A 15,330-nucleotide genomic window follows, 5' to 3' on the forward strand; every position below is an offset into this window, starting at 1 on the left:
TTTATATACGATATATGTAAAGAAAAATGCATTTGTTTAAATTTTCTAATGCATATATTGCTTGCATTCTTTTTTAATGTATATATTGCTTTACTTGTTTTATAAATATCTTATTTTTGTTTACCCTTTAATACCCATATGGCACATTGTTGGGAAACAAATGGATGTAGTTGAGGGGGTGATCGATGTTTTGATTGACACATTATCAGGATCTTCTAAAATTGGGTTAAATATTCATGTTGCAGAGGATTAATAACTATTTCCTCTGCAGAAACAAGTGGCGCTGTCTCAGTACGTGCACACATACTGTACAGGCAGTCAACTCAAGCTTGGTGCAGAATTTTCCTAAATGCTCTCACCTATTTTTTCAGCAGTCCCCATTTTTTTCCCTCTATACTATCGCTGATCCGCTTGGGTGGGCTTTTTCCCACAGTTTTGTGTGGATACATAATCATGTCCGACATCTGCCAAGGCAGTTGATTTTACATGACAATAATTGTCTGTGAAAGAATCAAAAACTCACAGACAGAAATGTTATCAGTGGTGTCAAACTCAGCATCAAGGTCTCACAAAGCCAGAATAGCACACCACAACCAACATCTGCTGCTAAAGCATCCAGAGCTAAAGATACACAAAGCCTCTGCTACGTTCCTACTGGCAATTCAAATAAACACTTTCTGCTCATACTACTAATTAAAATACTGCACCGTTACACTTGTAAGTAAACTTAGAAATAGGCCTGTATTTTTTGAGAATATGAATGTAAAGACTAGACAGTGCTCAATTAATGGAGATAGATAATATCGATGTTAACAGTTGGTGACACTGGTCTTAAGCAGAGACCAACACAACCTGCTTTCAAAACAGTTGCTGCCCTTTATCTGTGTATTTAACATAGATGCCAGTCATAGTAAGATTTAATCCTAATCCACTAGTATCTTGTTTTGTTTAAGTGATCACGGGGCCGGTCCAAGGCACCTGCCTCTGCTGTTCACAAGTGTGTTGAGAGTGTGCGTAGCTGCACACAGGGAACATCCATTGGACGTCATCCAATTACAATATTACTGCCACCAGGACATGTGGTGCTCTGCCTGGGAAATGGAAAAGTCTAAGATACAACACATATTTCTTGCATGTCTTTTATTTAAATTGTCAGAATGTGGCTGGAAGGTTTGTAGACAAAACATAACGCCATGCCCTTGATGGTGCTGAAGAAGTGAAAGGAGCAATGAAAGAAAGGTGACGTGGCCAGGTAAGGCTGCTTTGCTTTTTTATCCTCCTGTGGATAGTTCTTAGACTTTAAATAACATGCCAGAGTGCTTATTCTATCCCTATGTTCACACTCATGTTGTAAAACATTTAGCAATTTGAAGTATTACAAATTGGTTTTTCAAATTTTGTAGATGTGTTTATGCTGCTGATACTGTTTATGATGTATTAGCAAATATATACATCAACAAGTTTTGTAACATAAATAAAACATGCAGTGACATGGATAAAATAATGGACAAATGTGTGATATTGCATCTGTTATTGCATTATTCTCAGGTTGCAAAATGCAAGGTCAAAAATGTAAGACTCACATGAAAGTATCTTTGTCTCTGACGGTGATAGCACAAAGGGTCATGGGATGTGGCATGGGAAAAACAGAACATCAGCTGAATGAATGTGACAGAGGTGTGGCCTTTATCAAAATCATTCTAGTGAGTAGTCAAGGCACAAAGTTTTCAGAGAAATGTTTCTTTTCATTGACATACATTTTTGGTCATTTTTAGTGGGCATTTCAGTTCCAGGTAAATATCTCTTTTATCTTTTATCGTCTTTACAACTTGTTTTCAGTCTTTTTCTCAGTTAGCAGTGTTTGATAACTTGTGTGATCTCTGCTCAGTTTTCCTGCACCCTGTGAAAGTTGCCACTGGTGAGTCTTCCAGTCTAGATCTAACATAGTGAACAAATGTTCTGCTACTGGAGGAGGGGGATTGCCTCAGAGCAGATTGGAGCAAAAGTGCTTACTTTTTCTCTCAAAACCTTCAGCAATCCGAGCTGCTCTGTTGATCCAGCGCTGGAACCGTCAGTACTACGCTGCCCGGCTGGAGATGAGACGCAGGTGCACGTGGAATATCTTCCAGTCTATTGAATATGCAGGAGAACAAGATCAAATCAAGGTGCGGTCATACAGTTCTGGGAAAAGGTTCGCACAGGATGAACATGAATTACTCTTAAATGTGTCCTTATCACAGAGACACTAGTTTTTTTAGTTGTGCCAGCAAAATAGTGGATGGCAGCGTTGGTCAGTGGAGCACTTTGGTCCAGACTCAACAGTCATTGGATGGATCGCCATGAAATTCTGTACAGACACTCAGTTTCTCCAGCACTTTGGTTTTTGACCAAACACCTAAAGTCATTCCCCTCGGTATCGTGTTTAGTGCTAGCTGGCACATTTTAGCATGCAAACACTTCAAAATAAGATGGTGAACAAAGTAAACATACCTGCTAAATACATGTATTGTCACTGCCACCATGCATACTATACTAAGTACAGCCTCACACAGCGTGGTTGTAGTTTCATTCATAAATCCTTTCTCTGACGATTAGCCTTATTTTTTGAGCTGTCTTTTCTTCTCCTGTAGCTCTACACTTTTTTTTGCTTCTTGATGGACCACTTCACCCCAGGCAGCAGTGAAAGTAAGACTCCTGATTTAACTCTGTGACTTGTAGAGTTCATTAGATTAGTGATCTGCTTTGCCACACTGATCCATTTCTCTGTCTTTCACGCTCCGGCTTTCATGCAAGAAATCTAATGTCTCACTTCCTATGTGAGAATGAAATCTGTCGTGACACAGAATTGGAGAGATATTTTTGCGACAAAAGTATTGAGGTACCTGACAGCTACACCGGCCCCCATCTGACCTGCCCCATGACCTTCTGTGGGGTCTCAAAGCTGATGGACGCGTTCAAGCACAAGCAAGTAGGCACACAGGCACATTCACTATGGACACTGAAACAAAGACACAAGTGTCTGATGGTTTCCTTTTCTTCACACTTTTTTTCCCCAGTAGTAGCTCCATGCTAGCTACGTATGTTCTGCAGCTTCTTGGAGAGACTTGGAGACTTCTAAGACTTCTTCCAAATATCAATCATGTCTCCCTATGTCGTACCAAGGAGATAACAATATGCGGTACATTGGACAGGTTTTTTCTTGACGCTTTTTGCTCTGACATTCTTTTCACTGCCCTTGAAACGTTCACTCACAATTGCCACAGATATTAATGCATTATTTATTTCTTCCCAGGAGATTTACACAGGCACCTTGAAGACCTACTGCTGATATTCTATAAGGTACACACAACATGTAAGTCACCATATTGTCAGATAGAGATGTTTAAGTTCATTAACACCTTGAACCTGTCCAGAATGGTTTGCCGTCCCCTGAGAAACCCTATGTTTTCAATGGAGACTTTGTGGACCGTGATAAAAACTCCTTAGAGATCCTGCTCATCTTGTTCGGGCTCCTGCTGGTCTATCCCAGTGATGTCCATCTGAACAGAGGGAACCATGAGGACCATATTGTTAACCTGAGGTACAGTAGACTTCCTGTTTCTGGCTTGTTCTGTCTGTTTCCATGGTATTAATGGTTTTATGTTAGTCAGTCATACATGTGTTTGTGCAATCAGTGTTCTGATTATATTCACCCTGCAGCATTTGTGAATGTTAATCAGGTTATTCCTTACATGTTTTCTCCAGATATGGTTTCACTAAAGAAGTTCTGGGAAAACACAGGGTAGGTGTTCATAATCATAATCTACAAAGTTACAAGTATAACTGTCAAATAAATTTTGTGGAGTGACAGTGTAAATGAAAATACTCCTGTAAAATACAAACCATATGCACACTTGTTTTAACTTCATTCAAGCCTGCATGTTTAAAAGAAACCTTAAGATTCTAGCTTTTTGTTTTTCATAACTGCAGCCACTTTCCAAGGCCTAAGAAAGATGATACACTTTTTATTAAAAACCACCAGGAGCAGTTTGGGGAAAGGTACTAGTTAATTAACTAGCACAAATGACTCAGGGTTAAAAGAGAAGCCTGGTGATATGCTATAGATTTTTTTGTTGACAACAAATCCCAACAATAAACCACTCGTTTTGCCAGTGTAACCAAAGCCATGGGTTAGTGCTGCACACCACAGACTTTCATTGTAGTCAGCCTCATGATGGAAGAAGAGGAAAAGTCATTTGGATTTATCATCTGGGAACCATACACTTTCCTATTAAATTTCATGGAAATTCATCTAATTGTTGTTGAGGGTGGACAGAACAACATTACCCACATTGCCATCCCTAAAGCCAAGCAGCTGGTATGGAATTCCTCTAACTGTATGTAAGCCTCAGTAAACTTGACTTTGTCTGCAGGCACATGGCAAAAACGATCCTAAAGCTTCTCCAGAAGATCTTCAGCTGGCTGCCTCTGGCCACAGTGTAGATCACAAGGTGTTGGTCGTGCATGGGGGGATCTCTGACACGACAGACCTTGACACGATAGCCAGGGTGGACAGACACAAAGTAAGAGAGGCCTTCAGCATCAATTAAATTAATGAATTTGACCATTTTATATGTAGCAAATCTAGAAATATTATCATGAAATGAAAATGTGTTTATATTTAGTCTGTGTATTTTTGAATGTTTACAGATTCTGTCGGCTCTCATGGCCCCTAAGCTGACCCATCATGCAATCAGTGGCAGGAAGACTATGAACAAGAGAGATGAGGCGGCTGGTGGACCAGTGGAAGGCTGGCATCAGGTGCGTTCTTTGACTCACCACAGCCCAGCACTGGCCCACAGGCTTGACCTCCCTGCACACGCTGCCCACAAGCAATCGGCTCAGCTTGTCAGTGGAAGAAGAGCTGAAGAAGCGGCGCAGACTGGCTGGGTTTGACCAGGCCTATGGAGAACTAAAGAAGTCTGACTCTGACTCAGACCTGGAGTCTGGAGAGACCACAGAGACAGATCAGCATGAGTGGAAACAAGTAAGTGACAGGAAGCTGGATTTTTATGGTTGTTTTAGGAGAACACACAATTTATTGTTTCATGCCTTTCATTTGGTGGGTTAGTTAACAGTACAGAATGTGATGATTCCTCTACCCAGATAGTGGACATTTTGTGGAGTGACCCTATGCCCCAAAATGGCTGCATTCCCAATGAGGTTCGAGGTGGAGGCTGCTACTGGGGGCCAGATGTCACTGAGGAAGTGCTGGGAAGACACAACCTCCGGCTCCTCATTCATTCTCACGAGTGCAAACAGGACAGCTATGAGTTCTGCCACAACAGACAGGTGAGCACAGACACGCTGGGCAGAGTACATGACAGCAATTAGTAATGAGTGGGTCACATATTGTACTGGAAGTCTTATCAAACATACTCTCCGTTGCATTCAGGTGGTGACTATATTTTCAGCATCTAACTACTATGAGGTGGGCAGCAACAGAGGAGCCTACATCAGAATGGGTCCTGATCTGGTCCCGCACTTCATTCAGGGCGAATAGAGAGATCAGCCCTGCGAGCTCTGAGGGAACAACTGTTTGTACACAAGTCAGATCTCATCAGTGCCTTCCATGAGTTGGATCCTAACAACACAGGTATTTCATAAAGAAAAAAACAATTTCTATATTCTAATGAGCAGTGATGAATAGTGACACTTTAACACTGTTATGCACAAAAGCAGGCAGCCTAGTTGCAGTGTAGCCGGATGTAAACAGTGGTCCAAAAGCAGAATTTATTAGCGATAACTCCACTGTATCTTCCTGGCTGGGATGATCTCTCTAAGTCAGTGGGCCAATGCCACAGAGAGCGTACTGAAGCTGGGTCTTCTCTGGATGGTGCTGCGCCCTCAGCTTGTCAGCAGCATGCAGTATAATATGGTGGACTACCAGCAGTGGATGAGGGAGCTCTCCATCACTGAGCCCAAGCTGGAGGTGTGTCTTTTGTTCTTATTGTGTTCTCCCACATGCACACACACAAACTTGTAAAATTATGGATAATAAGGCTATTCCATACACTTAAAATGCAAAATGTTTCCCGACAGATCTCTGACACCAGTATGCTGGAAACTATGTACAAAAATCACTCCAAGTAAATCAACCCAACATGTGGCACTCAACACAGTGCAGCTTTTCTATGCTACAAATGTGGTCAGTTTAAAACTATGGTCTCCTCCTCCATGTCACCGTCCAGGTTTGATCTCTTTTGAAGAGTTTCATCAGACCTGGAAACTCCTGAGCTCTCATCTCAAAATCGAAATCAGCGACGAGGCCATTGCAGACCTGGCCCAGAGCATTGACTTCAACAAGGACGGGAGCATCGATATCAATGAGTTCATGGAGGCATTCCGGCTGGTAGACCTCTCTGCACATAACTGAACCAGGAGCTGTAGCAAACCGAGAACTAACTTAAGTAGTTGATCATTTGGACACAGATCTGTGGGAATTGGGTGTTTAGCATCTTGTCCACATGACCTGGGAGGGTTGACAGAGTGCATTATTGTTTATCCATGTGGAAACTAGATCATTACTACCTCTTACATTCTTAAAGTTTGTGTATTTTTAAGACTGTGTATAACTAATAAGCATCTGTTCAGTTATGCAAAAAAAAAAACCCACACATGGCCATATGGGGTTTTATGTTTAGATCCAGTGCTAAAAATCATATGCACTAGCTAAGAAGTAAAATGGAAAATATCAATGTTGAAAACTTCGTTCCAGTGGGTTGTGAAAGCTAAAACTCTTATACCAAAACATTAGTGGAGCTGAAATGACAGAAAAGACAAAATACCTGCAAATATATGACAGTCACATTTAAGCCAGGTTTAAGGTTAAAAATACCAGGTTTAATCACTTCATCACTATGATTCCTGCTACCCAATGGCCTGAACCACCATAATATGCTCCCTTTAAAGTGTTTTTGAGCCCACATTGGATCTTCATTAGGTACAGAGGAATCAACCTGTTGTTGGCAACATTTTTATTTATGGTTTACATCATTTTGCATGTTTAGTAACCTCCTATTCTGAAAATATAGTGACTGAAGTCATCAGGCACTGAAGTGTACTTTACTATACCACCCAGGATATAAATATAAAACAAAACAAACACACTGTAATTCAGGTCTCTGGGAAATGGGTGATCCTCGGCTTCTGATGTCACTAAACACCAACTGGAGTCAGGTGTTAGCAAACGCTCCTCTCATGTGCCCACTGTCACTCAGCCCATGTTCTATGAGTTTGATGTCCTCCAAGTCATCTTTGATGACACTGATTAAATGACTTAAACCTTCCTGCTGCTGTTTCAAGTGCTGAAAGTGAGAGATGAGAAGAGTTTCAGGTCAATACTCGTCAACTACAGAGTCACAAGTGTGCAATCAGAAGTCTGCAGCAAAAACTGGGGAAGGGGAAGACATGAAAATCAGATGCACCATGTAAATGTTCTGACTCTCACTTGTTTGATTTCTCTGAGAAGGTCTGCGTCAACGCAGTAGCGCTCTTCTGCTCTCACTGCTCCAAAGTGGTTCTGCATCCGGATCTGGGACATTAATTCATTCAACCGACCCTGAAAGACAAAATACAAAAAGTGTACCATAAAATATCTAATAAAGTCTCAGGTAGTAAAAGCAGACTAACTCAACAGTAGTGTACATTCACAAATACATGTCGACCCTAATGAAACCTGACTTAAGATCGCAGTACTGCAGTATTAACCCAAACAATTACTGAAATACCCACACAATGACACAAATTTGTTTGCTGAATTAATAATGAATGCATTCTAGCTGGTCTTTAGTGAAAACATGGCGCTGAATTTAGAAAGTCTGTGATAATTTAACCACTTAAATAAGGTATCATTTCATGCCAGTAGTGTACTGATTTACCACAGCACACATGCCACATGCCTTAAAACCAAAGGCCCCTTCAGGCAGTGTGTTCTGCTACAGTTCAGACCCACTCACTTTGAACTGGGTGGGTGCATTGAGTTCAGACTGAATGGTGTCCAGCTGCACCCTGAGATGCTCCTCATCCACTTGGATAGCATAACCACTTTTCCTCTGAATCTCCTGTTTAATCAGCACCTGCCAGAAAACCAGGGGAGGATAAGCATGAAACAAATACAGAAGCAGAAATCACAGAACAGAGAAAACATGCAGACAGCACCTGGGCGTTCATTCAAATTTTAAGACATATGCAGATGGTTTTCATTACACTCGACTCTTCTATTCTTGGAAAAGAAGAGCAAGAAACTTAACTCATTTTCACAAAATGAAGTCAGAAAGATGACACAGCTACCTGCAGCACTCTGTGAGAGAGATCCATCAGCTTCCTCTTGTACTGGGCGATCTTGGCCACTGTGGTCGCCTGGTTCTTCTGCAGTTCACTGATGTCATTAGAGATAATCTGGAAGTAAAATAACCTTAGAAAAATCAACTTGCTGTATATTATTGGCTTACTGTTAGATAGAAGCCAAATTATTTTTATAAGATCTCTGAATCCCACCACTGCCACCTGTAGCTCCTTGTTAACAGTAATTTCATATGCAGAACATGTTGGCAGCTGGTATGAATTGGACATCTGTGCACTCTGTCCTTGACACTGCAGGCAAGAATTTAGAGAACTGAGACAAGCAGTAATAGATGGCAGTGTTTGCACTTACATCCACTCTGGTCTGGTGCTGTTTGGTCATCTGCTCCTGGATCTGTAGCCTGTGAAGGAGCTCCTTAAAACCCACCATGGGAACTGGGATTAACCTGGAAAATAAAATGATTAAATTCATGTCTTGTTACAAAGTTGAGCAGCATATTTAGATAAACATTTTGTTAACAGTGATGTGCTATGACATTACTGCGTTGGTCGGGAACCTGTCAATGCCAAAATCTGTGTTTAGTTTCTATTAGACTTCAAGAATGTTTGAAATCATTTCTGAAAATGGTGAGTGCAAAGTTAGCAGCCAGCAGTATTCAGAATGTCCACAATGACGAAAAGATAAATACCACAATTTCTATTTCTCTGTGAAGTACACTGCAGATGCGCAATGGGACACCGGTTTTCAACTGAAAATGGTGTATTCATTGGTACTGTGTGACCCAGTGTGAGCTATTACTACAAAAGGTGGAGTAAATCCAAAACACAGTCTGCTCTCCCCCTCCTCATGTTATACATACACTACCCCTAAAGGAAAGTCTTGAACAGATGTTCTTAACCAACATACTTCTCTGGGTCAGGGTTGTCCACCTTGGCCTGCTCCCAAATGATGGGGTCCACTCCTAATGAGGGGGGAAAACATCCTTGTTACAACAATCACAGCACATACCAACAGGCTGCTGAATTTAGAGAGAGGATGACAAAAACAAGCGTGCAGGGATTCACCTGCAGGAGCATTTTGCAGCATCTGTTTGAGGTGTGCTGGAGTTAGCTCTGTGCGTGTGACAGACATGGCCACTCCCATCTGTGCGAGCTGGACCTTAACATTGGCCTGCTCCAGATAACTGAGAAGGGTGCTGGAGGGAATCCGTTTGGAGGTGCCGTTAGGAGAACGCTCCACCACGTAAATGATCACCTCTGTCCTGCAGGACAGCAGACATACAAAAGATCCCAAATTTGTGTATGATGAATTTATGTATTATCTATTAGAATTCATAACTACAAATCCTCACAACCTCTACCTTAGGAGGTTGTGTGCATGACATGTTACAACAACTTACTGGTCACTGGGCAGGGCTTTGACACCATCTACAATGACAATGAGCATCTGGTTGCTCCCCAGGACTTTATGAAGGGACTCCACCAGCTGCTGCTGCTGTGCTCGCACATCAGCTTCCTTTTTACTGAGAATCAAGACCACTAAACCATCCTCATCCTTACTCACCGGGACACAGCTATAGCCCACCGCCTAGGAAACATGAGACGCAAACAACACTTCATATTCACCTTCAACTGAACCAGCAATTCAAACAGCTCTGCTCAAGCTTGGTCATTACCTTGAACCTGCAGAATGGGTTCTCCTGGGTGAAGTCCACAGGATGGTTGTTGTTACTGTAGAAGCCCTTCCCAGTGCCCCAAAAAGCCTGCAGCTGGTTCCATTTGGCTAAGATGGAGTCACGCTCATCTCCTAACAGGGTGGGAGCTGACAGAGCAGTGACCTGCTGGTAAAGCTGGTTAGGCTGAGCCTGACCCTGTTGCTGGGCCTGCTGGCCGAACAAGCCTCCTGTAGGGGGAAGGAGACGTAAAACTGCAGATCACATCATCCTATTCAATACAATTGTTTGGAAAAAACAACACAGATTCATATTATGTAACTTTATAATGTTTTTTCCAACCAATTCAGCACACTGTTGAACTGGTGATGTGAAAGCTGACGTCTGTAACTTTCTGCTGGTTGTTGACCTCTGCAGCAGTGAGCGTTGTAGAGCATGGCTGGTAACATTGTCGTGGAAGGTTGTGTTTAAGAGTCTGCTGTTTACCACAGTATGTGCACAATTACCACAATGGACTGCTAAAACCTAAAAATATTATTCTTGGAGCTTTGATTTTGAAATGGGGAAAAACACACAGGATGTAAAATTAATTGTTTCCTGTGTTTTAAACAGGAATTCTGGATTCTTCATCCAGGACAGGCTGAATAACCTTTGATCCTCCAAAAAACAATGAATGACTAATGAAAAACACAGGTATCCGTTTAAATGTCCTACTGATGCTGCTGTGTTGTAGTTAGGTTATGATCTTCACACAGAATTTGGGAATACAGGCTCTCACCTTGCTGCTGCTGAGATGGCTGGATATTGAAACACTGAAACCCACCCAGGCCAGTTGTTCCTAAACCAGTTCCAAACCCTGTTGTCCCAGTAGTGGTCCCCGTACCAAGCCCAGAGGAGAACCCAAACCCTTTGTTCTGTGTGCTACCAAACAGGCCTCCTATAGCAGAACACAGTAGGAAAAAAGATCAAGAACATTAACTCTACTGAAAGCCAGTGAAGTTAAAGCATTTGGAAAATAACCTGAAGGATCAATGCAGGAACGAGAGGGAGGACTCACACTCTTTATGAGGTACACCTAGCTAAAACTAATGCCCTGTAACACAACAGTTTTCATTTTTGTTTGTTTTTGTTTTAGAGAGGTGTATGATCAACTGTATGATCACTTTATAAGATGCAGATGGTGTGTGGTGTAGTTGCGGCTAGGTGTGCCTAATAAACTGCCAGCTGACTATGTTGTGGTAGAGCGCAAGAGACATCTTGTGATTAGCATATTAACACAAAGCTGAGTGCGCAACAAATGCACCAGCTCAGTTTTGGGGAGATGGATTAGAAGACTGACAGATGGTAGCATTTTATTTTACAGGTCTGTTATTTCCCAATACTTTCTTGAAAGTTTCTTGGAAAGTGGCTTCCATGTTTGGTGCTAATGAAAGTGAAAATAGAAAGAATGTTCTGCAACAGTAATCAAGAGTTTACCGAGTTGTACAGGGTTTAACAGAAACAGTTCAGTTCTAGTGGAATTTCCTTAAAATATGTTTAGTTTAAACCTAAGTAAATCATTTGTCATTTTATAAATGTTAAATTGTGTGCCTTGCCTTTAGATAAACTGCAAACTGTTCCTGTTCAGCTGAACTGCTGTGCTCTGGGCTCCACTGGTTTAGCATTTAAGCAAACTTAACTTACTGGAAGCGCATCATTTGAACAATGTCTATATTTTAGTAATAACTGGTGACATGGTTCTTTTCCAGGAACATTCTAAGAAATTGTTTGAAATTGAATGACCCATAAGCTGCAAGAAAAAGTAACGGCACTGTTTGCAATTTCTGGGTTTTCTGCATAAATTAGTCATGAAATGTGATCTGATCTTGCATTTCTGCATTTATAGACAGTATGTCTAACTGTGGACTGATGAATATCTAAAGTCTTTGAGATGACTCTGTAACCCTTTCAACAACTCTTCATCGTAGGTCTAATGAGATCCCCTTTTGTTGGGAGGCCTGGCTCACATCAGCTAATGCTGCTTGTGAAGGGAACTCCAACAGTGTTTGGGTGTTTTTTATAAATCAAGGTCAATCCAAACCACTCCTCCATTCTTGTTTCATTGATTGGACTCCAGGTTTGCTAACACCTGACTCCAGTTGGTGTTTAGTGACATCAGAAGCCGAGTGTTGCCGTTACTTTTCCACCATCACTTTGTATGTTTAATGAGTGTGTTCAATAAAGACAGGAAAGATCATCACTGTGTTTCATCAGCTTAGAAATATTGTCTCTGTTGATATTTGTGACTTTGGTGAAGATCAGATCACGTTTCATGACCAATCTATGCAGAAAACCAGGAAATTGCAAACAGTGCCATGACTTTTTCTTGCAACTGTATTTGCAGATATTGTAGAAATGTCAAAATAAATCAGTTTTAGTCTCCTTCCATTTTTAATAATTACCTTAAATCGTAATAATTATACTAAATTAGTAACCCACTGTCTTTATTGGGCTTCATTTATAGGACTCAACACAAGTTTTTTGTTTCTTTTGTACTGTAGCCAATAGTTAGACCCCTACACTTCAAACATGTGAACAATCAGAATGCAACACACAACAGGACCCAAAGCCCAGACCTAAACCTCACAGGCAGTCACTAAACAGTAATGGTACTTGTGCATTTGGGAAAAAAAAGGCACATGTATCATAGAAAAGTCAAGATGTTCTCCTGTAATCTGTCTTTCTGATGAAAAAGTTCTTCATTCAGACTGGAAATTTCTTATCATTTTGCAGCACAGACGATAAAGTCTACCTGTTGTTTCAAGTGGGCAAACTGCAAGATGACGTCTTTTTGAAGACAAAATGCTGAGTGCGTGCATTTTTTGAACATAGAAAGAAATGGCAACAAAAAGAAAAAGGACATGACAAAACAGGACAGTTCATATGTTTGTTAAAAAGGAAGGCAGGTATAACTACTGACCGGTGGTGTTGGAGGGAGCAGCAAAGCTAAAAGTGGACCCTGGTGCAGCAGCAGTTGTCGTAGTTGTTCCAAAGCCACCAAATGTACCTGAGAAACAAAGCAGATCATAACAATTAAGATAAAAGCAGCGACACAAAAACAAGTTGGGCGACCAAAAAAAAAAGAAATCAGTATTTGACACAGATTCAAAGAGAAAAATCATGATTAAGCTGTAAGATGAATAAAAAGGACAACTGAATTTCCATTTTGTATTGTTCTTCTGTCTTACACACAAAAGGTGAAAATGCCCTGACTTTCTACGAGAATCAAATGAGCTGAGTTCAACTGTTTATTTTCTCATGCAAATGGAAAACAGCAATGTGTCATTTTATGAGACAAGTCACCAGGTGAGATGAAAAAGCACTGCATCATACAGATGTGAAAATGGATGAAAATGTGTGTTCACAGACAGACTGTGCTGAGTAATCAATCACAAAGGTCATCTACCTGTGCTAGCCAGGCTATTACCAAAATTGAAAATAGTGCCAGTGGTTGTTGCTGTACCAAAGCACCCAACATTAAAGCTGACTGCTGCTGGGTTGGTATTTAAACCAAACCCCCCAAAACTAAACCCACCAGCCGTGGTGTTTCCAGCTCCCAGCCCCCCAAATCCTGCAGCCAACGTAGGCAGGTAGCAAGAAAGAGAGAGTGACACGGGCAAGTTAAGTAACAGAAGTCAGGCCTAGTACAGATTAATTATAAGAACAGTCGTAATGTTAAAGCATACAGACACAAGCGCTCCATGCTGTGTACACAACATGTGAGCCTTACCAGTGTTGGTGGAGCCAAAACTAAATCCTGTGGCTGGTGCAGCAGCAGTGGTGGTGGCTGCCCCAAACCCAGGAGCTGTAAGAGCTACAAAGACAAAACAAAGCAGACAGTCAGACCACAATTATAATGGAATACATATTGTGCAACAAGGAAAAATAACACAATATGTATAACTGAGCACAAAAACAGTAATATCCAATATAGGAAGTTGCCTGTCTTCATATTGTTGACAGACCTGTGGCAACTCCAGATTTATGTAATGTTTTCCAAGATAAAACATTCATGAGCTCATTTGTCTGGTCTTTCCTAAAAACAAACTATTGTTACTGGCCAAGTGTACTCGGCCATCTGTCAAGATTAAATCATGTTTCTTTTCACACCCTGGGGAGCCCAAAGAGCAAGGGACAAATAACAAGGAATAAACTCATAAACTCAGCAATGTCTCCTCATGTGATCCCACGCTGACTCTGGAGCAGGGGGCTTTGTTCTCCCTGTCAGTGAAGATAGTTCTCCAAGACTGTTGTCATAACCTTGTCATGCAGCATAATGAATCTTGGACCACTCAGACACCTTTAAACATCTTAAGTGCCTATTACTGCTGCACAGTACTGTACATTTGGAAATGACAAGAAGTATACATTGGTGTACTGCAGATAGTGGATGAGCCCCTGTCAGCAAGGACCAGAGCTTTGGACTTACTGCCGAATCCAGATGAGGCGGTGGTGGTGGCGGCCTGACCAAAGCCAAAAGTTGTTGGTGCTGTGGTCTTGGCACCAAATGAACCAAATGAAAACCCCGGCGTGTCTACACAAAAAGACAGAAAGCGATGTGCGTGCTGGGTGTTATGATGCTACGGTGTTCTGTCATTTTGGTAAAAAACAAACATCAGCTCACACAGATGAACAAGAACTGATGAGAACTAGTCATTAAGTTAGCCCAAACAGCTAAGGCTAACGTAACAGTGCGCATAACGCAATGTTACAGTAATGAAGGCTAACTAGCTGGTAACGGAACATTGTTCTACTGAATCCTATTTTAACATTGAGTAACCACATATCTGGCTAAACAGTTAACTACATCCCTCAAATAGAGAAATCTGTACAGGATTTCAAATGAAGATGACCCCCCCCTCCCTGTCATGACTGCGAACTAAGCTAACGGCAGCTTGGTGTGAGCTATCAGCTAACCACTTATATTTATTGCCGATGTATATGCACCACTGTAACATTATTCTGACAACATATTTCCTCATTTAAAATGCTCCCATATTACATAAAACAGCCCATACTTGCGGCTGTGTTACTCGTGGCGCCTCCGAAACTGAACGCCATGTTGACAGCCACCAGAGCGGCTATCCTTCTACTTCTTCTTGAGATAAGTCAGATTTCATCCAGCAGGCGGCACGTTATCGCCACCTGGAGTCTGGACCAGGGATGGCTACTGGCTACAGGTTCCCTCTAGGCATGTTCTGGAGGGAACCTCCAGAAATGCCTGCATATTTAGGGATATTTTTATATTAAGACATTTTAACAGGATAATTGAACT

General features: G+C 41.5%; 1 protein-coding gene and 1 pseudogene across 1 annotated transcript; one reads left to right on the forward strand and one right to left on the reverse strand.

Moving 5' to 3' along the window:
• The first annotated feature begins 1,635 nt into the window (after window positions 1–1,635).
• LOC109972365 (serine/threonine-protein phosphatase with EF-hands 2-like) lies at window positions 1,636–6,122 on the forward strand (annotated as a pseudogene).
• Window positions 6,123–6,976: 854 nt separating this feature from the next.
• On the reverse strand, window positions 6,977–15,208 carry nup54 (nucleoporin 54). The gene is made up of 14 exons (XM_020621161.1): window positions 15,074–15,208; window positions 14,485–14,589; window positions 13,786–13,869; window positions 12,976–13,062; window positions 10,795–10,953; window positions 10,020–10,246; window positions 9,744–9,931; window positions 9,409–9,605; window positions 9,251–9,305; window positions 8,696–8,789; window positions 8,332–8,439; window positions 7,998–8,117; window positions 7,490–7,600; window positions 6,977–7,346 (listed from the first exon to the last, which is right to left on the reverse strand). Exons 1-14 carry the CDS (start codon window positions 15,114–15,116, stop codon window positions 7,215–7,217), a joined length of 1,710 nt encoding a protein of 569 aa, XP_020476817.1. The 5' UTR covers window positions 15,117–15,208; the 3' UTR covers window positions 6,977–7,214.
• Between the last annotated feature and the right edge of the window lie 122 nt (window positions 15,209–15,330).

This window comes from Monopterus albus, unplaced genomic scaffold, assembly GCF_001952655.1.
Source record: "Monopterus albus unplaced genomic scaffold, M_albus_1.0 scaffold253.1, whole genome shotgun sequence".
NCBI lineage: Eukaryota > Metazoa > Chordata > Actinopteri > Synbranchiformes > Synbranchidae > Monopterus > Monopterus albus.

Bases quoted from the DNA above. Each gene is read 5' to 3' on its own strand.
- nup54 (XM_020621161.1), bottom strand. From the start codon at position 15,116: ATGGCGTTCAGTTTCGGAGGCGCCACGAGTAACACAGCCGCAA. The intron at 10,247-10,794 runs GTGAGAGCCTGT...TTCCCCCTACAG, and splicing joins GCCATCTCAGCAGCAGCAAG to GAGGCTTGTTCGGCCAGCAG. The intron at 9,606-9,743 runs GTAAGTTGTTGT...GCTGTCCTGCAG, and splicing joins AAAGCCCTGCCCAGTGACCA to GACAGAGGTGATCATTTACG.